This window comes from Neltuma alba, unplaced genomic scaffold (assembly GCF_004799145.2).
Source record: "Neltuma alba isolate B1F8T4 unplaced genomic scaffold, ASM479914v2 tig00010174_pilon, whole genome shotgun sequence".
Classification (NCBI taxonomy): Eukaryota; Viridiplantae; Streptophyta; class Magnoliopsida; order Fabales; family Fabaceae; genus Neltuma; species Neltuma alba.
This window is the reverse complement of record NW_021635117.1, coordinates 349,048-376,792: the sequence shown is the minus strand read 5'-3', so window position 1 is coordinate 376,792 and position 27,745 is coordinate 349,048. Positions and strand designations below refer to the sequence as shown.

The window sequence follows — 27,745 nt, the reverse complement described above, 5'->3', positions numbered from 1 at the left end:
TCGCTTCACTTCGTGTCATTTTTAAATTTGTTCTGGTCATTGGCAGTGATGCTATCAGCATAAGCTGACAGCCGTGCTGAACTGATGTTGTAAAATCAGACCAGGTGATCCTTGTCATTATCGCTGTCATATTCGCTTCACTTCGTGTCATTTTTAAATTTGTTCTGGTCATTGGCAGTGATGCTATCAGCATAAGCTGACAGCCGTGCTGAACTGATGTTGTAAAATCAGACCAGTAAAATTTAGTGACCTGAACAAAAAATGAAAACCAATAGCACATGTCCAATGGGGTTGTTGTCAGCATCTGTTTTTGTGTGGTTAAAACCAGATTCATTCATGTCACTGGGGAATAAATTGGCATCATGGTTCTCAACTATCATACATTTATGGACACCAATCTTTGTTAACCATAACAATACACAGTAAATTTTTGGTCAGCCTACAATGCACATTACATACAGCAATCTAACAGAGGACAAGTGAATTATGACCCTAACATCGAGACACCTAAGACCGACGCCTTTTCTTGGACTTTGTGCTCTTGGTTGGTTGTGGTCGTCGAATAAGGGCCAATGCCTCGTCACGTTTTTCATTCTGTTCATGATTGACCAACCACCATGTCAGGTCACGACGAAAGCCAGCAACTTCTTCCTCTGTGTAGGTAAGGGTCACACCAGGTTCCCATCTTCTCAGCCACATCATGCAGTGCACCCCACAATCCCTCCTGTGGACGCAACAATATCAGCACAGTTAGTTAACACATCTGACATGTGCATTTACCCCACAGAAATCGAATTTGACAAAACTGACAGGTTATTCTGCTGGGGAACTGCTGCAAATATCATGGGAGACATTGGCTTTTTCCCAACCAATCCTGGCTTGACCAAGTCCAGTATAATATTGAGCCTCTTCCTCTGCAACAACATTCAGGACCAACATAGAAAGTTTAATGATTTTCCAAGTTCAAAAACTAGGGTAAAGATAATGAGTTTTTTCTTACACAATCATCCACAGCCATTTCCACTGGGTCTTTGATGACAACCTTCTTCTTCTGCTTTCTGTCCTTGGTTCCGAAATGGTTCCTCATGGAGTCTATTACGTGGAAATCCAATGTGCTAGGCTGAATGGCAACGCAAAACCAGTGTTGGCCAACAAGAGCAGGACCAATTATGAAATCACATTCAGCTAAGTTGTAGCCAACGAACTCAGGAAGAAAGAGCTTCTTATATTTTTGGGCTTTCCAGGTTGGATCATGTGCCATCATGTTCTGCATGACATGAAATTGTTAATCCATTAACAGAGAACAAGTCATTTCCAATTCAATTGCTGTCATTGGTATTTGCATTTGGAATTATGCAACCTCACCATGAAATCAACATCGAAAATGTGCCTCTTCCCTGGCCCCAACTCTGCCTTCATGTCCTCCATCACTGCCTTGCACACCAAATTAAGCACCTACAGAACACAAGTGAAAACGTCATTCTGGTACAATAATCTCACCAAACATTATCAAACATAATCGTGGGTGCAGGGACAGAGCATTCTTAAATACCCTGTTATTTACTCTGTTCACTCCACCCAGGGAAAACAGCTGTTGTCGGTCTATATCTTCATCAAACATTTTGATGACAGTCCTGCAAACATTGTCAGATGTCAGTGACAGAAAGTATGGTGTTGGGGACATCAATACTTGTCATTCCCATGTATGTTATTGTCATTTTCAATCCTATTGCTGTCATTTTCAGGGCACACTGTGTCATTTAAAAACAAAACACTAGCTACGGATATACTTACATATTCCCCTCTTCCTCTCCCTTGGGTCTACGGGATATTAAAGTGAAAAAGATGTCACTTTCCTCCTTTGGCCTCTTCGTCCTCGGAGCTGCCTTGAATTCTATCCACGGAGATTTAATTGTGGAACTCTTTGCCCTTGTTGACCTCCGAAGGTCAATCGATTTTTCAGGCCCTCCTTCCTCCCCACTGTCACTGCTCACCCATTCTCGATCCAACAGCAAAGGAACATTGGTAGGGGTCATTGTCAGTACATGTGTAGCTTCCTCCCCCTCATCATCTGAATCCCGAACCTCCTTATCATCATCTTCGGCCTCCTCAACCACATAATCATGACTGACTTCCATGTCATCATGGTCATCTTCCTCCTCATCAACCACATGACCTCCTTCCCTGTCATCATGGTCATCTTCCTCCTCATCCTCGTCGTCGTCGTCATCACCTCCATGACCATCACGGTCACCCTCTTCTTCCACCTCCTCAACCATGTAATCATCACTGACTTCCCTGTCATGAAGGTCATGTTGTTCCTCATCCTCATCCTTCTCATCATCTCCTTTGCTGGTTTCATCCTCATCAAGTTCCTCATCTGCACTTCCCGCTGCAACCTCTCTTGCAATCTCCTCCACCACTCGGTCAACATCATCAGCTTCTTCAGCATCGTTACCAGCTGCATCACCAACTGTTTCAACCCCTTCTTTAGCAGTGGCATTCTCATTCCCCATCCCCTTAACTTTGGCGTTCAATCCAATCTGCAATTTGAGTAGCTCATCATCAAGAGCCTTCATTAACGTCCTCTGGCTTTCTTCAAGCTTCTTCACAAAACGAGCCCTCAACTCCTTCAATGCCTGCATACACAGTAAATGAAGATATCAAAAAAATTGTTCACTGTTATCAAATGCCAGTATCTCACTGGTCATTTCTAAATAAAGTCTTGTCATCTCAAGTATCAACCTTGCTAATAGACTGACTTAAACTCAGGTCACGTATATTTTCTAAGTTCCCACATACCGGATCTAAAGACTGCAAAATTGAACTGTCCTCATGTCCTGCTGAGTATACCTCGCTGCCACTGCTTCCATGCAATATTCCCATGCTGCTGCCTCTCTCTTTCTCCACCCTCTCCTTTATCTTCTCCTCGGTCCAATATTCAATGGCGCTTGTTGAACCCCGGTCAACAGACAATCCCAGCGGGAAACGCTCAACAAAATACAGCTGCAAAACCAAATAAAGATAGGTCACACTTCTGCAACAATAACAAAAGACAAAAATATAGTGAACCATAAGAAAAATATTGACTTACCAGCAGCAAATAAAGACACCCTCCAACATTGCAGGTTCCTTTCTTCTTCTTCTTTGTCATCTTCACAAAGTCTCCCATTTCCTTCCACAGGTTCTTGATTATGTACGTTGACCAATCATATTTCCAAAACCCATTCATCGTGTGACGCATCACTTTCAACAAACGTATATGTACAGTTGTGCTTGACCCAGGACATAGAAAAGCTCCAACTGTATAAAGCATAAATAGGAACTCAAAATTGTCGCTTTCTTCCCCAGATAATATCCTCTTCAGTATCTGGGTAAATGGAACCTTCCAATAAGTGTCCTTCAACCTCTTGTATTCCGGGTCATCCTCACTAACATCAGATTTCACTTCCTCCCCACTGTCAGGTACACCTAGAAACTCATGCGCATCTTTTGCCTCAATTGCCTGCCCTTGCCCTCTAATGGTCAAAAAATGCGTTGGTGGGTCATAGCATCTCAACAATGACACAAGTAGATCACGTGGAAGTTGCTTCACATTCACATTAAGCAAGTTCCCAAATCCCATCCTCTGAACTTTCTGCCTCAACCGCCTGTTCTTCTTCACATATTCAGCCAATGATAGAAATCCGGGCAATGAGCACCGGGTGTACAAGGGAACATCATACTTCTTCTTCTCACCTTTCTGTGGCTTCGTTTTCCTTGCCCTCTCATTATACCTATCTTTCTCTTCTTCACTCAGGGCCCTCCATGCCTTCCCCACTTCAATTTTTTCTTCTCTTGCGTTTTTACACTTCTCACCTCGTTTAGCCATATACTCCCTTCTGAACAACACAAGCCCACTGTGGACTCCTTTGCTTGTGGACCCTTCCCCTTCTTCCAACACCATCTCGTATAGTTCTGCAAAGTCATCAAGGTACCATCATTAAATCATAATTTTAATACATTTACTACACATCTAGTTCTTTCCAGATTCGTTATGGTCATTTCCAATTAATTCATTGTCATTTACAATATGGCCATTACAGAGTGACAGTAAGGATGCTGGTATGAATATGGTCGTTTCCAGTTAATTTATTGTCATTACCAATATGCCCATTATAGACTAACAGTTAGGTCAGTACTATGAATATGGTCATTTCCAATTAATTCATTGTCATTTACAATATGGCCATTACAGAGTGACAGTAAGGATGCCGGTATGAATATGGTCGTTTCCAGTTAACTTATTGTCATTACCAATATGCCCATTACAGACTAACAGTTAGGTCATTAATATGAATATGGTCATTCCCACTTAATTCATTGTCATTACCAACATGGCCATTACAGTCTGACAGTAAGGTCATTACTATGAATATGGTCATTTCAAGTTCCTTCATAGTCATTTACCAGTTTGGTATTGTCATTTCCAGTTTATTCATATAATCTTTCCACTCATTCAGACAGTAAGGTCATTACTATGAATATGGTCATTTTAGGTTCGATCATAGTCATTTACCAGTATGTTATTGTCATTTCCAGTTGTTCATATCATTTTTCCAGTCAATCAGACAATTTTCCTACTGATTTCAAAACCCATTTTTCCAGTTCTCAACTACGTTATTAAAAACAGAATAGCTTGCCATAGCGACTCAGCATAAACCCTTAATCGCCATTCTTGTCATTCACAAACTTCATCGCGTCATATCTAAATATTGCCCTATCATTGATTCCCAGACTCACCCAGAAACGTCGACCACAGCACGAAACTTAAATGCCTGAACTTACCTCACTGAAATGCTGTTGATGCTTGTTAACTGCAATGGTGAATCACCGTGCGCCAACCTTCGTCTTTCCACACAATCAGTCAGACGCGACCACGTTCGCCCTTCGAACAGCACGCCCTTCCACTTCCAACTCCTCTGCTCTCTTACGCACACACTATTTCGGGGTCCTCAACTGTCCAGCTTGCCGGCGTTTTTAGGGCAACAATGGGGATGGTGGAAGCGAGAAACCGGGAAGCACGACGGTCAGTGCAGGAGTGTTCGCGCGCGCCTTCTCTCTCTCCGCTTTCAAACGCTGACTGACAGGGGCTGTTTTGTAATTGTGCAACATTTGCATAATCCCAAATCAGGCAACACTTCCCTATCTGGTAATACATTTGCTTAGCTTCCCATTCTGGCATTTTATTATTTCAGCCTTCTTTATCTGTCATTTTCCCTTTTTTTTTGGGGTCAACGAATAACTCTATTAACAACTATTCCTATTATAATTCATAACAACCCTTATGAAATTTGCTGTTTATTTGTATGAGAAGTAGCTTTTGATTTTGACAAATTAATGTTCCTCCCGTCTTTTTTTATAAGTAACAACTATTATTTTTTTATTGTTCCTAAATATAAGCAATATTTACAAGTTATCTTAAATTTTTGTAGCGAATTTTCTATTTTTCCCCATTAATTATTTATTTTAATACCAAATATATTTATTATTTCATTTTCTAAATTATTATCTCTCTCTCCACCCACATTCTCTCTTTCATAATTCTCTTTATTTTAATAATTTTTTATTCTCTCTCTTATATGCTCTCTTTTCCTAAAAAATAAGGGTATTTTAAAGAATTTTTTTAATTTCTACTTATTTATTATTTTAAACTAATTTTTTGATTTACCTGATGAAATTTAAGGTTGTTTATAAAAAGAAACGAACAGAGTAACTTAATTAACAACTACCTTGTTCTTGGCGTAAGAGCTTCAGTAGCAATTAGTGGAAATGATCTCCGATGACCACGTGACTACAAAGGTATTTTGGCAAAGGAGCTTCAAAACTTATATACAGTTACGGACTATGAGCCTATAGTGTTATTTTTTAAATGATTGGCACGCATGGTATCCAATGAACTCCCAAGCAATTAAAAAAAAAGAATGTATGGGATAAAATTGACTTTTTTTGTGCATCATTGAATAGTAAACTGAAAATAGAACAACAATGCCAATTTCTTATACTTTTATATTTTATATTAATTTTTAAATTGATTATGGATTTTTATTTTAATAAAAACCACAGTGTTATTAAGAAAAATCTAAAAAAATTAAGAAATTTAGAATTAATTAAAAATAATTATTGAAAAAAAGAGAACAATTAGACAATAGAATCCACCTGTAAAACCACATCCATTAACAATTGATGATTGGTTTAGGCGGATAAGAATGCAATTGGATTAATATTAATTTTGGTTCTCACTTCTCATAACTTGATCGAATTTTGATCTCTATAGTTTCACAAGAAATTGATCTAAATTAACACTGTTAAATACAGAAATTAAAAAAAAAATCCTTAAAAATACAGTGACTAAAACACATTAATTTTTTTCGCTTTTAATGAATTTTGATTTTGATTCCTATATTTTTAACTAATTTTGATTTTGATTCTTATACTTAAAGGTATTAACTAAAAGTTTGAGCTATTAAATGCGGTCATGCAAACCAAGTTCTTATAAAATCATAGGGATAAAAAATCATAAATTGAAATTATATGAAAAAAACCAAAATTTAATTAAATAGTAAGGATGAATAATGATATTAAACCAATGCCATTTAAATCTATTTCCAATGCCAAATTGTTTGAGACGTAATTTATAAGTGCCTCAAACATTTATGAGTTTTGTGCCTTATTTATTTCATGAGATCTAATTGATATAGAATTTTTTTCCCCTAAATATAAGGTAATATAAATGGAAAGGTATTTTTAATCTAAAATAAAAATTTATTGTAATTATATTTAAAATTATATTTAATTTTTAACAATTTTATTCTAACCATTTTATTTATTTATTTATTGTGTGTAAAAGGATGATGATACAAAATCTGGAAAAATATAACATGTGGGTTGGTGCTCCGCCAGCCACTGCGGCCCACCTGGTTCGCCGGTCGGTCAGAGGATTCATGTTTCACGAATTCCTGCTCCACACATGGACCAAGACATGACTTCACCAGTTTGTTTTTCTTCTTTTTTCCTTCAAAACCTCCAAAAAAAAAAAAAAAAGGAATGCTTTTTAGGATTTTCAAATATACACCAACATATTACGTATCTGATGACTTGCGGTCAATTGGGGATCCCATGCCCTGATTCCAGTATCTAAACTATTAATTTCCTCATAAATGCTCCCATTCTTTTATTGCCCATTTGCCCTTTTCTTTTTCTTTTTAATTTCCTTTTTTTCTCTCCCGTTAGTCCTTCTGTCTTCTATTGGAATCAGAATCAGCATCGCAACGTCGGATTTATATAAAGCCTCCTCCAATGTTGCCATTGGCATTCCCATCTCATGCTTCTTGCTTCATCCTTTCTTGTTCTTCTTGCTGCGTCACCCATTCTGAGTGTTTTTTTTTTAACTGCACTCTTTTTCGTTCTTCTTTCTAGTCTCTCTCCATTTCTCTCTCTCTCTTCTCTCGCTCTACTTACCAGAGCCCAGAAAGTTTCAGCCTTTTAGCAAACCATAACAAAGCATAAGGATTTCTCTGCTCTTCGTAGTTCTGATTCTTGTGAAGAAATGAAGTACGTACTGGTCACTGGTGGGGTTGTTAGCGGCTTGGGGAAAGGGGTTACTGCGAGTAGTGTTGGAGTGCTTCTTCAGGAATGTGGCCTTCGAGTTACTGCTATCAAAATTGGTACCTTCTCCTTCTTCTTCTTCTTCTTCTTTCTCTTCCTCCTCCGCCTCCTTCATCTTCGCCGTGGTTGCGGTTAATAAAGTATATTTTTTTGGGATAGAAAAACGGGTAAAGTAAGTTCGCTTTTCATTGAACTTAGAAAAGTTCATTAAGTATCCTGCTTGCTTTTCTTTTTTGTTGTCGTCTAGGAGTTATTCCTTTCTTTTATTGTTTCAAAAACCCAGTAAAGTTATTCTCACCCGCCCAGCTTAAGCTTATGATTCTTTACAAGCTATGAAAACTACAAAGAAGAGGCTTCCTGCTAGTGTACGTTGAAAATCAGACATATGTCTCAGTGATTCAGTGTTTATTGTTTTATATAATTTTTGAAAACTCCTCTTTACTTGAAAATGAATTTTACACAAAAGCACTATCATGTTTACTTTTAAATGGTCTCAACAAGCTATTGTTCCTTTTCCTTCATCCTCATTGTTTACCGGTTCCTCCTTTGTCATCCAGATCCTTACTTAAACACAGATGCTGGGACAATGTCTCCTCTGGAGCATGGTGAAGTGTTCGTACTAGATGATGGTGGTGAGGTAGATAACTTGCTCTGATTTTGTTTTTTTTTTCTTTCTTTAAAATCTGATTATAGGGGTCAGTCCAAAAAGCAAAAAAGAGACAGAGTCAATTTACTTCAATTTTTCTCGGAGGTCAGAGTTCGTGTAATTCATCAAAAACAGGTCTTAACAATGTGAAATCATGACCTTCTTTGTGTTCAAAGGTGGACCTGGATCTAGGAAACTATGAGCGCTTCCTGGATATCAAGTTGACTCGGGATAATAACATCACAACAGGAAAGATTTACCAGGCAAGTGTCTCGGATACTGTAAATTATCCAACACCCTGTGCTTATTATCATGGAGGATTCTGCAGATCATTAAAACAAACTCCATCCTGATTGATCTTTAACTTTACTTTTCATTTTCTGCTTGCGACAGTATGTCCTTGAGAAGGAGAGGAAGGGAGATTATTTGGGGAAAACGGTTCAGGTTCTGTCTAACCAATTCTACTTTGTTTTGTTTTTAACAACGTCATGAATAACATCTTTGAATCTTTGAATATTTCTAATATTGTTATTATTATTTTTTTAATCAATCTGCAGGTTGTCCCTCATATTACAGATGCTATTCAGGAGTGGATAGAGCGGGTGGCCCACATACCAGTAGATGGAAAGTCAGGTCCAGCTGATGTTTGTGTTATAGAATTGGGTGGAACCATAGGTACACTTCGAAACGTTCCTGTTTCCTCTTGGTTAGGATGATATTCTTGAGTTATGTTGATTTATGTTAACAACTCTTGATGCAGGAGATATTGAGTCCATGTCGTTTATTGAGGCACTAGGACAATTCTCGTATCGTGTAGGTAAGAATACTCAATTGATGGCAAGTCTATGCAAGCATCCATGTCCATTCCTTCCAGTTAGTCTCAATTATTCAAGTCTAACATGCTGCCCACGACAGGTGCAGGCAATTTTTGCCTAATTCATGTCAGCCTTGTTCCTGTTTTGAGTGTTGTTGGCGAACAGGCATCATCCTTGAACTTGATTCCTTTGAGATCTGTTTGAAAAATGATTTACTTTCATTTTCATCTGAATGACGTTGATTATGTTGCTCGTGTTTAGAAAACAAAACCAACCCAGCATAGTGTTCGGGGACTAAGAAGTCTTGGGCTGACGCCGGATATCCTGGCATGTCGGAGTACAACGGTTGGTTTCTCTTTCTCCCCGCCCCCCCTCCTTTCATCACCCTCTTGAAGATATTCACAGAACACACAGAGACACTCATGAGGGACATACATCACAAGCATGCACACAAATTCTTAACTATAAGCTTTGATCTAGGATTCTGAAGGTAGTTGCTTTGCAGGCACTTGAAGAGAATGTCAAGGGGAAACTGTCTCAGTTTTGCCAAGTTCCGGTATGAGATCAAATGGATAAGTCTAACTTTGTGTATATAACTTGAAATAGTTCTCTCTCCTTTGCAAGAGTATGCTCTAATGAAGTTGAGTTTTTACAGGCAGAAAACATTGTTACTCTTCATGATGTTTCCAACATCTGGCAGATTCCTTTACTTTTGAGAGTAAGTCTACCTTCTGAAATTCTGGACTTCAATTCTTATTTCCAGGCATCATTTCTCACTATATTTATCTTCTTGTGGTCTAGGAACAGAGAGCTCATGAAGCAATATTTAAAGTGCTGAAACTCAATGGGTTTGTCTCTCAGATTCTCTCAATTTCCTGATACTGAATTTATCACAACAGAAAATTTTTTGTTTAGTATCTTGGAAGAGTCTTATATGGCAAGTTTATGAAATACAGGAGGGCTCAAGAGCCAAGTTTAAAGGAATGGACCTCTAGAGCTGATGTTCATGACAAGCTGCATGAACCAGTGGGTTGCTATTCCAAATCTAGTCTCAAATATTAATTTCGCATGATTGTTGGTAATGGTTATACTTTTATACCCTTGCAACTAGCAGGTTCGCATTGCTGTGGTGGGGAAATATACAGACCTTTCAGATTCTTACCTGTCTGTTCTAAAGGTAGACTAAACTGTAACTTCGTTCATTGTATACCTGAATTCTTGTGTCGGCATAACTTGACCATTTAGGGAAAAAAAGTGTCTTTTGCTCTATGATTCCATCAAATGGCTTAAGAATAGACGCAAAAGAATGAGTTTTTGAACTTTCGTCATGACTGCAGGCATTGGTTCATTCCTCTGTTCATTGGCGCAAGAAACTTTTTGTGGATTGGATTCCGGCTAGCGACCTTGAGGAAGCAACAAAAAGAGAGGTTACTTAATGTTTCGATTTCTTTTGCCTAAACGATTGTTACTTCTTTTCCCTGATCCTGACAGTGACTGTTGTTCTGGTTTAATGTTGCAGAATCCAGATTCTTTCAAGGCTGCATGGAAGTTATTGAAGGTTCCTCTTAGACGTTTGAAATGAGCCACTTGTGTTACTTTAGTTATAATCTTCTCTCTTCAGTTGCATAACTTTACTAATATTTGGCTTCAGGGAGCTGATGGTGTCCTTGTTCCTGGAGGATTTGGAGACAGGGGAGTGGAAGGGAAAATTCTTGCAGCTAAATACTCTCGCGAAAACAGAATTCCGTTCCTTGGCATTTGTCTTGGAATGCAAGTTGCTGTCATAGAGTTTGCGAGATCTGTTCTCGGCGTACAAGATGCCAATAGCACTGAATTTGATCCTAATGCAAAGAATCCATATGTCATATTTATGCCCGAGGTCCATATTTATGTTTCTGTCTTAATGCTAAGGGGGTAAGTCAAAATGTCACTTTTTTCCTGATTGTGGGAATTTTTTTTAAATGCTTGCGTAGGGATCAACGACACATATGGGAGGCACCATGCGTCTTGGCTCTAGGAGGACATATTTCCAAGTCAATGACTGCAAATCTGCAAAATTGTAAGTGTTAATTATACCATTGAACATATTAATAAAAGTGGGGACCATATTTTTTGTGCTTATAACTGGCAATGAGAGCAATTTAACTACTTCAGCATGAGTTCTATTTATTGGGTTGCTGATCCTTTTCCTTTCCGAATAGATATGGATGCAAAAAATTCATTGATGAGAGACACCGACATAGATACGAGGTATTAGAATCCTTATGCATTAAATTACCTTACAAAATTATTTTGGACAGAAAAGTGACACTGTTCTAATGCAGGTGAATCCTGATCTGGTTGCAAAACTCGAAAATGCCGGCCTTTCTTTTACCGGGAAGGATGAAACTGGCCGACGCATGGAGGTGTGGTTGCAACATATACATATATTTTGTTACAAACTACTGAATTATTTAACAAATCTGCATAGGTTCTGAAGTATTATTTGTTTCTTCATGTCACAGATCGTTGAACTACCAAATCATCCTTTTTATATTGGTGTTCAGTTCCACCCTGAATTTAAATCAAGACCTGGAAAGCCTTCTCCTTTGTTCTCAGGTAGCTCTCCAGTGAATGCCGGTTTCTCCTTCTTGAAAGTTGGCATTTTCATCAATTCACAGACTATTCCATTTTTGAAATCCTTTTATCTGTTTCCTTTTTTCCTATTTTAAAAGCATTTTTATTCTGTTTCTGCTTATCTAACCTCTGGCTTGCTTCTTGATGCTGTGAAATATATATAGGGCTTATAGCAGCTGCATGTGGACAACTGGATGGTGTTTTACAAGAGGCTTCTAAAGGAGCAGGAACTGAGATCTGTACAGCCAGAGTATTCCAAAACAAAATCCCAAAGAAGTCGGCTTTTGGGTCGAGAGACTATGTCTATGGAAGCTGCAATGGGTTGCGTTTTTGAAAGCCAGTGTGTTTGGTCTTGGTATTCTCTAGTGATTTTTAGTGGCTTGTATGTACAGTGCAGTGCAGTACAGTCATTGGACATAGGTAGGAAGAAGAAAATTTAAATACAGAAGAAGAGAGTTAGATCCCCTGTGGTTTTTTTAGGGGATATATCTCGTTTAGGTTTTTACAATGGTTTCTCTCAGTGGTTTTAAGTCTTGTGAGTTTCCTTGGTCCAATGTTCTAGCAAACTATCAACTCCTTGTTCATCAGAGTTCTGATGCTGTTTATAAAGAATTTCTCCTTCAATTTACCATCTTTGTTTAAGTGGCCTTCGTGTGAGTGAGTTTGAATCCAATGACTTGGATATATATTGTAATTTGTGTCTAAATTATACATAAGCCCTTTGAACTTTGATCTATGTGTAAACAACCCCCTTTGTTCTCAAAACATAAGGAGCCCCACTGAATTTCAGTTTTGTATAAATAACTCGTTTGTCATGATTATCATGTTAGGGTTTTTTTTTTTTTTTAGTATAACTTAAAGTATTCTTAAGTCACTTTAGACTTGAGACTAATTTTTCTCAGGCTAGGAGTATTAAAGTTAAAGTCCTCCCAACAAGTACGCTTCCGGAGATTCGGACTTGTGTTCTCTTCTTTATCGGGGGTGTGAAACCGCTCACGACCTCAACTAGTAACTTTTAAAGAACCTTCTTCTATACTTATGCTATATAATTTTAAAGGGAAAAAAAATGAAAATATTGGTTACAAAAGTGAGTTATTTACAAATTGCGTTCCTTCTTCCCCCTCCTCTTTGGCATGTGGTTTCTACAAAGTCCCGGAGAAAGTTTTCACTCACGATCTCCCTTCCTACGGCCTTTGGAGTTGCTCGTTGGAAACAAGTTTCGGTCTCTTGAACTATCAGACCATTAATATTTTTCCTCCAGGGGACACCATTCTGGTTTTTGCTATTCATCTTAAGAATGCAGAGGCTTCTTTCTATTATTTGATCAAGTCTAACCTTCAAAAGTCTGTTTGAAGCATCCATCGGACCAAGTCGCACCTTGGTTGGATAATGTGTAATTCTGATGGCGCTTTCAAAAATCACAATATTCCCGGCGCTGGTGGCATAATCTTGGATCCAATGGTAACTGGATATAAAATGTATCATTTGTGATATAGGACGTTGTAGTATAACACAAGCTGAATTGTGGGCCATTTTTAATACTCTCCAGCTTGCTTGGGAAATGGGATTTAGACGTCTTTAGAGTGATGCTAAGTGTGTCCTGTGTTTTATCCAAGCATTTCGGATTAATTTCTTGCACCAAGGAATTGCTGCAAAGGGAGTGGATTGTAGAAATCTTGCAAGCTTCTTGGGAAGGCAATTGATTCCCTTGCTAATATAACCTAGCGTTGCATAAGAGCTTGGGTTTGCATATTCTCTACTCTCCGCCAAATCTTTTAACACTTCCAAATGATGACTGTATAAGTCTTCCTTGCTTGTGTACAAGTTAATGCCTTCTAGAATTTCCCCCTCATCAAAAAGGAAAAATAAAAGTTTAGGAAATTCATTATAGAGTTAAGAAGGCAAAAGAGATTGTGCATAATAATTTATATAATTATTTTGGTAAGAGTTAATATTGGGTTATATCAAGTCCATCCCTTGATTGATTAAGGCTCAGTAAGTGAGGCGTATTTTAAAATATGGGTTTTATGATGTAGTTTTCTCTTTTTCTTTCAAAATATCAAATAGTTGTTAGGGATATGATTATGGGGATAAGAGGACAAGGAGGGAGTTAGTTTAATATCTCATTCATAGCTCCCAGAGAACATAATACTCTCTTCCTTTCAAAAGGATGATGATCTAATAGTATACATGATAAAAATTGTGAGGACAAGTGGAGAATCAGGTATATAGTTTAATATCCCATTCATAACTCCTAAAGAACATAATACTCTTCCTCTCAAAAGGATGATGATCTAATTCTATCCCTGCCAAATTGTGATTGATTATATTAGTTGTTATTTGTATCTAGATCATTGAGACATTTGTACTCATCTCTTTAATATTTTTTAGCTGAAGGTTCGAGTAGGAACCAAAGAAGGCACCATAGTAATGAGTTTAAGGCTTTTTTCATGCTCATTTTGTTTGGTGCATGCTTGCTTCACATGTTTAATTTTTCCATGCCTATAGGACGTGCCCTTTTTTTTTATTTTGGATAAACAAACTTTAGGTAAGGATTCAAACAAGAGCTTGATCTAGCTCATCTTAGATCATATCATATTGGGCATGGCAAACCTACAATAGACCCTCAGGGATTTACCTTATCACTCCTAGACTTCCCTAAGTATTGCGACAGGGTATTGAACCGCCTCCTTTTTTGTTGAGAAGGTGTGATTCTTAACACTGAACCCATGAATGATGGGTTATAGGATGTGTCTTTTGGTTTCGATTTTTGACTGTACTTGATTTATACAATGACTTTAGGATACTAAGTTATGGTTTGAAAACTCTCTAGACTTTATATTTCGAGTTTAGTCTTAAGATGATTTTATTTTTGCCTATTAAGTATGCATATTTCTTTTAACTATAGTAGACTTTTGGTAAATCTAGATTTATCTTTTTTGCCATGGTTAATTTTATCAATTGGATTTCAAATTTTTTGACCATAGTTTCAAAATATTACCATGAATGTGTAGAGAAGGAAAATACAATTAAAATGACACCAAGAACATTAAAATATGAGATTACAGATATGCTAGAAAATGAGGAGATAAGGTGTAAGGTTTGATGGACTTGACTGATGCTCTAATTAGGTTAGAGCAACCCAACTAGAGATTAAAGATGACTAAAATACCTATCCCAAATGACACTTTTTTGCTAGAATGGTGCTTCTCCGGGGTTTCAGTGAAATAATGCATTTCACAAACATTTAAAAAGAAAAGAATATTGCATCTTGAAAAATAAAAAGAGGGTTGTTTGGGTTGTACTTACCAAGACAATTTGATGAACAAGCATGAACTCATATCAAAGCTTTGATGATGAGTAGTCTATGTCACACTATGAGAGAACATTCTGACTAGGTTTGAATAGGTTTAACTCTATACTTTCACATGACACATTAAGACCTTAAGGTGGTACAACATTTGACTTGGCTTAACATGGGGAATATGAGAAATCAGTCACAAAGATATATTCGACAATATTATTATTTGAGTATTCCTACATAACAACTTCTTTTTTAGTTTTGTTAGCATCACAACATTGGATTTAACCATTTAAAGAGAGGGCGAGTGAGAAAGAGAATGAGTAGGTAAAAAACGAGAGAAAGAGTGACAAAAAGAGATAAGATACAAATGTAATTAATTGAGGGTAAGAATGAAAAAAGTGTATTAAATATTTAGACATCTTTGAAGTGTAGCTTATAAAAAGGACTAGAACCATTCAAAAATTTGTAGCTTATGACTAAAAAGAATATTAAAGCACTACAAAGATATTCATCTAATGAGAGAAAACTTGGTGGCCAAAAAAAAAAATAATGTAAGAAAAATGACTCAATAAATAATTTAAAATTAATAAAAGTGTCATAATTACCATGTATTGATGTAACAACTATTAATAGTAGCTATTCTTGACCTTCTAAAAAATATATATGAGACACATTATAATCAAATTGTATATTTTCTTCAATACTATTTTCAACAAAATCAATAACACTAATAAGTTGAATGAATTGGAAATTAATAAATGTGAAAAAAAAACTTGTCTCAATGAATGATTTGAAATTAATAAAAGCCTCATGATTCCTAAACAACCCCTTTAGACCTGAAAAAAATGCATAAAAATCATTATGGCTAAGAATGTAATAAGTTTTTTCTATTACCAAATACTTAGTCATTTCAAATCTTTTAACTAACTACTATGGTAGAAAAGGAATAAACTCAATAGAGTTCTACTATAGTAGAAAAGAATTTGACTTCACATTTTAAAACTTAACCATGGTAGAAATTAAAAAAGAGTTTAACTTCATATTCAAAATGGTTGATCCACTGAGTCACACATAATCCAAAAGGCCTTTAGCTTACTACTAGCATTTTACCTAGAAACAAGAAATTTAGAAGCTATGTCAAATACTAATTCTCAAAAGTAATTGGAGTATGCAAATGAGCCTTAAAAGGCAATATACAAGTATTTAGCACATAACAAGGAAGGAGGTAATATAAATATACACAAATATCTAAGCCTTTCAAGCTTTCCCTAATAGACCAACATGAGAGCTGTCACCTGAAATTTTAAATCACCGGGATAAGGCCAATGTCTTAGTAACTAATGGTCTAACTCATCATATATATCATTATGTGCTCGTAATATGTTAAGTAGGACATTGATAACAATTACGGGATATAGATTTATATCAAATTCATAACATCAATGTATTGAGGATTTACCCCAATTACCTATCATAAATCCTTTGTAACTACCTTATCTTCACCACTAAACCTATGGATTTTCGATCATATATGTGGTGTGGACTGTCAAAGGTAATAGGGTATGAAACCAAATCATGGGTTCTCCCTTGATGAAACAGAGGGGCATTGTAGCCTCTTGATGAACAAGTGGGTAGTCCCTCAATAAACCAATTGAATGAGCATGAGCAAAAAGGCTAACCATCATGCACCAACAATCTTACCATATAGTATTAGATAACATCATCATCATCAACCATCTTAAAAAACATAGGATTCTCATGATATAACTCAATGGGGTTTTATAGGATATTAGACTTAACAAGTTTTCAAGATATTCCTTGTGGCATAACACATTTCAAACTTCACATTTTACAAAACAAATCCCACAAAAACAAGAATTTCTTAATGCGATATCATAATTCATAACACTTCAAATAATAATTCATATTTTCATAAACTAAAAAGCACTTAAAGACAACATACTTATATACACAATAGATGAAAAGTGATTACTTTTTGTCAAAGTAATAGAAAATTCGATAACACTTAGTTTGATGCTCAAGTCATCACCACCATACTCAATCTATATAATTAAGATAACTACTTATTAGAGGAAAAACTAATTGAATAGTTAATCAATAAAATTAGAGGCTCTAACACCCTCTAAATATCCTAACTCTCACCACTAATCACATACAATCATTCCAATACTAACATTTCTTGCTCAACTGCTTGATTAACTCATCTAAATTATCCATTGGCTTTTAATTACTCTAATTAGTCAAAATCCCTAATTTTTCACTTAAGGTTTTAACATCAATATATCCATATGTGAAATTTAACCTTAAAACAACAATCTAAATTGATTAAACTTCATATATAAGTCATTTTAGCATAACTTGATTATTAAGCCTATTTCAAATAGTTAGGTCATCCTTATCTAACAAAGCCTTAGCCCTAACACTAAATCCTAGCTTTAATGATCACAAAACTTAAAATTGATTAAACCCAGAACTCATGATGTCCATGCCTCATATGGAAAATAATTTTTAGAATACCTTCCACCCTTACCTTGAGCTAATGACACCTTGACCTCGAGTTAATCTTGAAAAAAATTGAAGATCACTCTGACTAGTGTAACTCATCATCAATTCTAGGAAAATAGTACTTACTTTTTATTGTTATTGTATTCAACTACTAGTAATTGACATGCAATCCCAAACTACTATCCTTTTTTCACAAATAGTACTAGTGATCCTCATGGGAAAACACTTGGTAATGAATCCATTTTCTAGTAACTCTTCTATTTGATTCTTTAACCCGACTAACTTTAAAGGAAATGTTCAATGAAGAGCTTTTAAAATTGTAGCTATTACAAGCATCAACTCAATGGAAAGTTCAATCTCTCATTTTAGGGGAAACCCAAACAATTCTTTGGAAAATACATCTAGAAATTCACTTGTTGTCTCAGTTTGTTCAATCCTAACCTTCTTATCCACCTCAAAATATCTATATGTGAAATTCAATCTTAAACAACATTCTAAACCAATCAAAATTTAAATATAATATATGTTAGCATAACCTAATAATTAAACCCCAGCTCAAATGGTTAGATCATTGTTATCCAACAAAACCCTAACTCTAACATCAAACCCTAGCTCTAATAATCACAAAACTTGAAATTCAACAAAACTAAGCTGATTAAACATCTTACTTAGTCTAAATAGTCCATTCAAATTTAAAATATTTTATCAAATTTTCACAAGTTTTGGATGCCTCAAAACCTTAACCATTTAATTATCTCAAATTCTCAAACTTAGTAGAAAGGTAAAAATAAAGTTAGAAACGCTTGCCTTAGTTTTGAGAGGCCCAAAAACACTTTAAAGGTTAAAAATCACAAACCCTAACAAAGCCAAATCATTTCTCTTTGTTTCCTTTTTTGTTTTTTGTTTTACTTCTTTTGCCTAATTTATTAAATAGATTTTGACATGTTCATAATAGTGAATGACACAAAAGTGATACAGCTTAAAATTCTAGCACATTTGCCACAATAAGCAATCATTTTGCGAGGGCAAAGGAAACATAAAAGGGTTTAAAACTCATAAATTCATCCTTTAATCCATTTCTTATACCTCTACAATTTAATCAATCATAAAGAACCACCTAATTACTCAACTTTCACATAAATAGACACCTAATAACAATTAAATATTGAGATTGAATATTAGGATGTTATAATAGTGCCTGCCAAAAATATTTTTCCCCAAATTTCAAAAGTAGCAACATAAACACATGCCAATCAAATAAGTTAGGGTAATCATGCTGCATCTGCTCTTCTTTCTTTTAGGTACGGTAACCCAGAGTCTTGCCCTTCTAGAAGACTTTCACAATCAGGATGATCTTGTTCCTTAATTGTTTATCCTTGACGTCTAAATAGGGTTTTGGTTCTTCATTTTTGTTTTGCACTGTTCATGCAAAAGCAATTTGAGTTTGCTTGATTTGATGATTCCAATGGCTTTAAAACATGTTTTTGTGTAGGGATTTAATGTTGGAAGATGTTTAAAATCATTGCAATCAAAAATAGAATTTTTAGAAGCATATAGCCCCCTATTCGGCCAAGTGAGGATCATGGGGAAGGAGTTTGAATTTTAAAAATCTAATTGCATCATTGGATTCCTCATGAAAAATTGTGTAGGATTGGGTCATGAGAAGTTTGATCCTAAAGGAGGAATCATTTTGTTGAAAATCAAAGAAAAAGGGGGGAATTGTTAAGTTAATGTTAAAGTGTTAGAATTAAGTTGTTTTGTGATTAATATGGCCTGTGTTTATGCTTGGTTTAATAGGCATTAAGAGGAGGAATTAAGGAGAAGCATTGCTCCTTGGAGGAATTAAGTGGACAAGCTTTGCAAAGGTATCTTTGAATTATAATTTGATTGTTTATCTTGCTTGATTATTGTGATTTGTTGTTGCTTGGATTTGGAGGAACTTTGTGGTGATCTTGACTGTTTGATTGACATTGGTTATGCTTTGGCCAAATGCTTTGTGGTATGTCAATGTGGATGATATGATGTTCCTCTCCTTGCATGGTATTTGGCATGAATTCTTATGAGTTGGGAATGGTTCGGATTGCATGAACATGTCACAATTGAACTTGCATTGATTTACATGATAATTATAATTCATATGCTACTGGGATTTCTTTGAAATCTCATTCCTCCTATGTCATTCTATGCACTAATTAGGAAAAGGGACCAAGCATGGACCAAGGCAAGGAAGTGGTATTGGGATAGTGGAGCAATATGTAATTAATGTTGTTATATTATGTTGCGTAAGGTATCATTGAACTTTATGTAATGATGGTATCTAGTTATGGATGATGTTATGATGTGTATTATACTTTATTCTCATGCCCTAATGTTAAAGTTATGCATGGTACTTTATGGAATGGATGTGGAAAAAGAGAAAGGGGTAATTAGGGGATAGAAATTCCCTAAAAAGTGCCATATTTGTAGCACATAAAATAATGAGTAATTGTGAGAATTTGGGCATGAAATTTGGAAGTCTAATATATCTCATTTTTAGCTTTAAATCAAGTGGTAATTCATCAAATTCGGAGTTGTGTGCTAAGAGTTATGCCCTTCCAAAGTTGGGCAAAAATACTGAAAATTCGAAAATTTACCAAATGAACATTACATTTTGACGAATTTTCTGGAATTATTCTGGATGGAATTGGACCTAATGATTATTTTTCCTCCACAGAAATCTTAGCCAGCTTTGTGTGAAAATTGGAACCACTTTGTTTCGATTTTTCTAGATTTAGTTATGAATTTTCAAAGTTGGCCCATTTTCGGATGAACAGTATACGGACAGGATGAACAGTATAATTCTGAACTTTAAATTTTTCATCCGAAAACACTGTGAAACATGCTATATTGGTTCCAATTGATGTATAATGAGTTATAAAGAGAGGTGTGACACTATGTGTGAGGGTAGAGCATTTTGATAAATAATATCAATCATCTCTACAAGAACATATCGGCTAATGAATATGGGTGTTAACTTCTTGGCTTTAATGGATCTACTAATACTTATGGTAGGTAAAACCTTTAGAAACATATGATCATGTATACTAAATTTCAAAAGTATCATCCAATGATTTGTATAACTCTTTTGTTTGTTCATGTAGTTAGTAGCTTCTATGTAATCATTTCAATCTTCCTTGTAGTCACATCCACCAAATTTGGGCAAATTATGGTTCTCTCAATATGTTCTATCTAACAAAGTGGCAATCTATGCATCCTTCCATAGAGAAAATTCATCCTGAAATTTATGGAGATGCTATCCTATTTTCACTAGGGAATGTCTAAATTTTGAAGTAGTCCCAGCCAATATTTTAAAACCAAACCTAATGTTAAATCGAAAGAATAGCTTTGGGTCATGGTTATACGATCAAATTGATCGAAATGACAGTGAAGTTAGTGACATAAATAAAAATAATATTATGTACATATATAGTACTACATGTGAAATAAATAAAAGATCAAACTAATTAAATCCATGTAGCAATATGATGATAGAAGAACATATGTTAATTGAAATTTTTAAAGATGTGAATCTCTTATGCCATACATATGGAGGTAAGTTATTCATGAGTAAGGTTAATATAGAGAATCAATTACACAATCAAATAAAGGATGCCTAATTAGAAGAAGAGTATCTACAAATAAATAATGGGATGAACTTTAAGGTAAAACTAAAAATTTCAATATAATAGAAAGTAGTCTTGTCATATACCATGAAGGACTTTATGTACCTGCTGTAGTTGAACTAAGAGAGAGGATTATGTAAGAAGCCTATAAAATAAATATACTATGCAGCCCAAAGCTATTATGATTTAACAGAATTTGCAAAAAGTTATTTTGGTGGCTCTAAATGGAAAGTGATGCAACTAAATATAGGGTAACACTACTACAAAAATGGTTTTTAGTAACATATAGTGCTTATTTGACCAAGCACTAAAAGTCTTCCAAAATATTTAAACAAAAGTTATTATGTAACTTGTAATGCTTCCTCAAAAAAAGCATTACAGAATAGTTTTTGAAGATTTTTAAAAATTCAAAAAAAAAAAAAATGACTTGCTATCGTATATTCCTAAGAAACCACTACATGTGATTATAAATATCTAAAAAATTGTGACATAATATGTAGTGCATTCTTGGCCAAGTGCAACATGGTTGTTTTTAAAAATTTTACAAAATTAAAATAAAATGATCTAATGTAGCGATAGCCTTTTCTTTAATATCTTTTGAAACCTAATGTTTTCTTACTATCTCCACTTCTCTCAAATCTCCATTTTTCTTTGAATTTATGAAAGAAACTCCATTTTTTACATTTCTCTCATTCCTCTTTGGTGCTCTAAGCTTTCTCTTTTTCCATTTCTTGTCTTCTTTCATTCTATTCCCATCATGCCCAACCCTCCCTATAATTTTTTCACTCCACATCGTTCAAGCTCTAAGCATAGTTGGTGACCCTACCCCAATAAAGCATTGTCATTTGAATCCTTCCCTGCTATTCATAGCCTTGTTGCCATTTATAGCAGCGAAGCTCCACACCATCATCAAAGCTTATGCATCTATCGAAGCTTCTGCATCTATTTAGGTAAGGTTTGTTGTTTCCAGGGTGAAAGGGAAAATTTACACATTGTAATATCGAAAAGGAATATTAGGTACCATAATAAAATATTGGGGGAACAAATTCACATAAACTTTTAAAAATAAAGCAAAAATGCCATCTATTGCTTTTAAGATCCATTAGTTTTTTTTCCTTTGAAGTCAATAGGTATCACCTCTTAGATGCACTATCTCTCTCATCTCAGTTTACTCTCTTTCCCTCTTACCCTTCTCGTCATCAACTCTCCCCTACTCTTATGCTTCTTCCTTGGGATGCTTACTTCTGATAGCTCATTAGCAATGCCCATAGTGATTCTGGTCAAGAGCTCCTTTTGCTTAAAACCAAGATTATGGACATGTTAAGGAAGCACACTTACAATGACAAACTCAAGCAAAGCAAGTGTAACCAATGGTTAGCTGAAGGAACCAATGGGAAGTTGCAAAAAAATAGTAGTGTAGGATCATGCTTTAAACAAAAGGAAAAAGCATGGGAGTAGTTGTTCAAGAAAATAATCACATCAAGCAATATGGAAAAGATGAATTAATTGGTGCAACCAAGACAAACTTACCTGCTAAGGGTTCTGGTTTAGTAGTTGTGTTGGCATGTCTTAGGAGTTAATCTGAAAGGGGATTTAGGAGAAAACTACAATCTTCCCTTGAAGTTCATATTCAATTTTTGAATAAGAAATGCCTTAAACTAATCAAGTTTTAAATCAAGTTAGAGATAGTTCAACTTCTGCTCCTTTAGTTTCACTTAATGTAACAAAGGCAGTGTTGTTAGATTAATTTTCAAATCGAAGAGGTAAATCTCTTGAGTTTGCCACTGGGCTTGTTGAAGATGTTTCAATGGAAAAACCAACTTTGATTCCCTTCTCACCTAAAGAAGAAGGGTGAGAACAAAGGATAGTTGACGATAGAGAAGGGTAAGATGGAGAGAGAGTAGATTGAGATAAGAGAGATAAAGTAGCTAAGAGGTGACAACTGTTCACTTATGGACTTAAAGAAAAAGAACTAATAGACATTTAAATCATTTAACAGAGATGGCATTTTTGCTCTATTTTCAAAAGTTCATGTGCATTTTCCCCTTGACATTTTATTATGATGCCTAGTACTTCTTTTCAATATTATAATGGGTAAGTTTGCCCATTTGCCAATGGTTTTAAATACGATAAATGTGTTTTTTAAATGGGTAATGTTACTTTGTTAAATATGATTTCAAGAAAATCATACTGTGTTAGATAAAGTTTGTAACTTAGGTGTGCTAGACAATGGTTGATTACTTTAGTCTTGTTTTACTATCAAAGTTTTTATTTTCACCTTTTCATATCAGTTTCTTCTATGTTCCCAAACTTTGTGTGATTGTTTAATAGATTTAGGTGTACAAGGTTTCAAGTTTTTTATTTAATGGGCATATGTGTTCCTTTTCTATACTTCTAAATCATTAGCTTTTATTGGGATATGTCTAACAAAATTGGAGGTTGGGTTTATGGTGGATTTAGATATGTGTCCCGAGATATTGAATTGAGCCTTGCTTAGGATTTGTATCTAATTTTCTATAACAATAATCATACATGGGTCGAGATAGCATAAGTCAATGTGATGGATTGCTTATTACTTTGCTTTTGTGTTTAGGCTTTATTATTATTATTATTTTTGAATTGAGCATTTGAATCTTTAATTGAAACTTATTAAAGCTTTGTTACTTTTTTTTTTGTTTCTTGGTTACTTGGATTCATGTATAATGGATCTAAAATAGAATGACCCACCTCGAGCTTTGCTCTTAGCATTGATTGTATATGTTGGTTTCTCTATATTTTCTTCATCTTCTTTCTGCCTAGTTAGCCATAAATCCTTAATATCCTGTATGGCTTAAGATAAGATATCTAATAAAGAGCCACAATTTAATGCCATATTATGGTATCTAATCTTTTAATTATTTGGTGAGATTAATTATACATTCAAATAAATCATATCCAAATTTACATGATAGATTCATTGTATATGAGGTTTGCAACCATAGTTTGATTTCTTTCAATCTAGCTTAATGCAAATAAGCTCCATAATATCATTGATCACCCACAGTCCCTTCTCTCCCCTCTTTTCTCAAAACTCAACAGAATGATGATGATAGAAAAGGCCATATATGATAATATTAATATCCCATCAATAAGCTTATTGTAGTCATCATGGATTAACCATTTTTCACCATGGCCATAGACTTCAAGCTATCAACTACTTCTTGCATTGTTCTTTGCGTTTTCATGGTCTTTTTTTTTTTTGAGCTTTCTCCTTCTCCCAAGGTAGCACATGCAACCTTACCCACTATCCTTCATTCTATAACTAGTTTCATAGATTAATTAATGTTGAATGGTTTCTTGAAAAATTACTAATTGTCTTCGCTTTTGATTCCATCATTTGCTTGCTCTCTACTTTATGGTTTTTGTTGATTTGAAAGTTTTCTAGAGATTTAATGCTTCTCAGTATCTTTATAACCAAATAGAGTATGTTAGAGGAGTACCAGTGTTGTCCTGAGCATCAAAGGTTAATTACAAGAGGGTTATTATCATTCCATCGAGTTCTTAGGGAAATAGGGGAGGGGAGGTATTGTGGGTGATTCACTATGGAGATTATTTGGAAGCCATGTCAGCAATGTCTTTTGCCATATAAAATGGTTAAGTAATGACTCAAGGTGAATTATACATGATAAAAATTTATTTATTAAAAGGAAAAAAAAATTAAGAGATGAGTTTTAAGCGAGTTAAAATTGATGGATCGAGTCATAGGTTACAAACTGAGTCATAACTGAGTTAAAATTTGAAGGACAAAAATATTAATTTTCCCTTGTCTAAACAGTACCATAAGTATTTCTTTAGCACCTTCTTGACAAACTGCTATAGAATATCAATCAATTATAGCATTTTCAAAATGCAACATAACACTTCATAGGCACTACAAAATGAAAAACAAGTGCTATAAAAACAAAGCTTTTTTTAGTAGTGCAAATTGTTTAACATGTTAGAATGTAAAAATTAAAATCTTAATAACCAAAGGTATAATTTTAAAAATGTTCAATTATCTAATGTAAATAATAAGCTATCTAGATGAATATGAATCAACAAACTTTGTTAGGTAATAACTCACCAAAGAAGAGGAGTGAATTGGATGATAATAAAAATTTTAACTTTAAATAGAAATCAAACCTAAATCACAAAGATAAGTTAGAGAGATGTCATTGAAGGTTCTTGAGATATGAAGAAAATTAACACATAATAATTTATACTAACTCGATCCAACCTAACATATACCTAGTCTTTCGGCACCTCTTAAGAGTTTCATGAAACTTGAGAACTACAAGTTACAAACTAAAGTGTTTTTTTTTTGTGAACAAAGATAAACACAAAACAACTAACTACTAATCCTATATAAAACCTATAAACCATCGAGATCTTCATATAGCAATTGCCCAAGCAAACTAGGTAGAGCCTACCAGTAAATGACTCTTCCAAGCTTAAATGAAGCCATCCTATGAGCATAACAGTTATACTCTCAATAAATGTGGTTGATTTGCACTTGCTATTCGAAATTAATTAGCTGTTAGATGTTTGCAAAAAGTGTTGTAATTGCCATCTATTGTTGCTCTGTTGCTAATGGCTTCCAACACCAAAATTGTATCTCACTTTACTTCTAAGTTCCTAAACCCTATGTTCCAACATAATTCTAGCCCTTCCAATAATCCCCTTGCTTTAGACTCTATCATGTTACACTTTGCTATCCTTAAGGAGAAACCTCCTAGCCATTCCCCATAATCTCCCCTTATTGTCACATTCTGAATTTTTTAGACCTGCGAGTACCCAAAATATCCTAAAATAAGCAGACTACCAAACCCTAATTGGCGGGAGTTTCAGAAATTTCCTAAAAGAATAAGAGGATTTTCGGGGACTAGATTACAAATTAAAAGTTTTTTGAGGTTGAGGAATGAGAAAGATAGAGGCTTCAATGAAATTTTGGGGGTCGGGCATGAGAAATTGAGATGAATAAAGGTCAAAGATTATGTTGGGAACCTAAGAGAGATGATTCTTGAGGTTAAATATGAGTAGAGACCAAATTGCAAATTCAAAAGTTTTTGGGCTAAAAAGAGGAATAATGAAAAGTATGCATGAAATTTTCAGAAAATTCTTAAGGTTTTGGCTAATTACAAGTTAATAGCCAAAATTATGAGTTATTAGTCAAAATCAATTATTTAAAATATGAGAAGGTCTCAGATAATTGAGAAAAACAGGAAGTAAGTATTTAGGGAATTATTTGAGGTTTTAAAAATGATTCCATCTCCAAAATGTAAAGAGGTTCGCTTTAAAGTAGGGGTGCACATGGGCAGGGCTGGGCAGGGCAGAACCCCTGCCCGATGCCCAGCCCGAAACATGAACGGGCTGCATTTTGCAGCCCGCTGCCCGGCCCTGCCCATAGAAGCCCTAACTATTTTGGGCTGGGCATGGGCGGGCTGGGCAGGGCGGGCTTTGCTGCCCAAATAGTGCTGACCTACCGATATCACATGTAAAAAAACTTTCATCCATACCAGAAAATTACATTTCATAATTTTATATTTTCACACATTAAAATTATCCAAAAATAATTCAAAACAAGTCTTAGGAAATATCCAAATAAATAATATTCATAATCTATTTAGAACAAAACAACTCTCAAGATTGTAACGGTTTGCATTAATCTCCAGAAAGTTGAGAAAAGAATAAAACATCTGAAAAAATTGAAGAGGGGTTGAAGCACATTGAGATATTCCATTGGGAGCCAGGGATGGCGATGTAATAGAAACTTGATTATCCATTTAAGTGGCAAAAATTAAATGTTACCTAAAGGATTGCAAAAAGATATTAAAACTGAAGCAATAGGCTAACAGGAATAACATAGACCATATAAAAATGGGGTGAAAATAATTGTAAAAAGAAAAATAAAAAATCTTATAATCTCATAATAATTTAATATTACGACTTTTAATATGTAAATACTTATTATGCGATACAATGCAGTTAGCAGTCCATACAACTAAAAGACTTCTTTCTATCATATGACTTGTTCATAAACAATTAATACAAAATAACTAAATATAAATTAAATAGAAAACATGTAATTCAGATAATTAAACCCCAATTTTCTTTCCATGCTCCTACCCCAATCTTGTTTTCTATCTTGCATAAATATTTAAAATTGTTTATTTATACAAATATGTAATGTATGAACTCCATTCTCTAACAAAGAAAGTTGTTAATGACATAGAGAGGAAGATTGACTTATAAATAGCCAACACTACAACAACAACAAACAATAGGATATGCACAATAAAGCTCACGAAGAACAAGTTAAAAACAAGATACTACTGCTTCTTTAGAAGAATTAGATCCCCTAAAATAGAAAACTAATAGACATGTAATAATAATAAGTTAAATTGCAAAGAGGAGGGAGATAACTTTTTTTTAGGTAAAGAAATGTAATATATTAATATTATTTTATAAATTATAATATATATAATCTGGGCAGGGCCAAATGGGCAGGGTA

The 27,745-nt window shown here is 34.8% G+C and overlaps 2 protein-coding genes across 2 annotated transcripts; one reads left to right on the top strand and one right to left on the bottom strand.

Moving 5' to 3' along the window:
• Positions 1 to 1,790: 1,790 nt before the first annotated feature.
• On the bottom strand, positions 1,791 to 4,017 carry LOC114754638 (uncharacterized). The gene is made up of 4 exons (XM_028943432.1): positions 3,095 to 4,017; positions 2,854 to 3,006; positions 2,234 to 2,639; positions 1,791 to 2,098 (listed from the first exon to the last, which is right to left on the bottom strand). Exons 1-4 carry the CDS (start codon positions 3,944 to 3,946, stop codon positions 1,791 to 1,793), a joined length of 1,719 nt encoding a protein of 572 aa, XP_028799265.1. The 5' UTR covers positions 3,947 to 4,017.
• A 3,320-nt stretch (positions 4,018 to 7,337) lies between these two features.
• LOC114754670 (CTP synthase) lies at positions 7,338 to 12,460 on the top strand. The gene is made up of 21 exons (XM_028943466.1): positions 7,338 to 7,706; positions 8,205 to 8,284; positions 8,470 to 8,556; positions 8,687 to 8,737; positions 8,851 to 8,968; positions 9,054 to 9,110; positions 9,209 to 9,273; positions 9,370 to 9,453; positions 9,614 to 9,664; positions 9,764 to 9,826; positions 9,910 to 9,956; positions 10,065 to 10,134; positions 10,223 to 10,285; positions 10,446 to 10,535; positions 10,628 to 10,666; positions 10,760 to 10,987; positions 11,082 to 11,167; positions 11,310 to 11,358; positions 11,433 to 11,513; positions 11,613 to 11,706; positions 11,889 to 12,460. Exons 1-21 carry the CDS (start codon positions 7,589 to 7,591, stop codon positions 12,056 to 12,058), a joined length of 1,791 nt encoding a protein of 596 aa, XP_028799299.1. The 5' UTR covers positions 7,338 to 7,588; the 3' UTR covers positions 12,059 to 12,460.
• The last annotated feature ends 15,285 nt before the right edge of the window (positions 12,461 to 27,745 follow it).

Excerpts from the sequence above, each read along its gene's own strand:
- LOC114754638 (XM_028943432.1), bottom strand. The coding sequence starts at position 3,946 with ATGGTGTTGGAAGAAGGGGAAGGGTCCACAAGCAAAGGAGTCCACAGT. Across the intron at positions 2,640-2,853 it reads ATGGAAGCAGTGGCAGCGAG|GCATTGAAGGAGTTGAGGGC; the intron begins GTATACTCAGCA and ends CTGTGTATGCAG. Across the intron at positions 2,099-2,233 it reads TGACCGTGATGGTCATGGAG|ATGATGATAAGGAGGTTCGG; the intron begins GTGATGACGACG and ends AGGAGGCCGAAG.
- LOC114754670 (XM_028943466.1), top strand. The coding sequence starts at position 7,589 with ATGAAGTACGTACTGGTCACTGGTGGGGTTGTTAGCGGCTTGGGGAAA. Across the intron at positions 9,957-10,064 it reads AAAGTGCTGAAACTCAATGG|GAGGGCTCAAGAGCCAAGTT; the intron begins GTTTGTCTCTCA and ends TATGAAATACAG. Across the intron at positions 10,667-10,759 it reads CTGCATGGAAGTTATTGAAG|GGAGCTGATGGTGTCCTTGT; the intron begins GTTCCTCTTAGA and ends ATTTGGCTTCAG.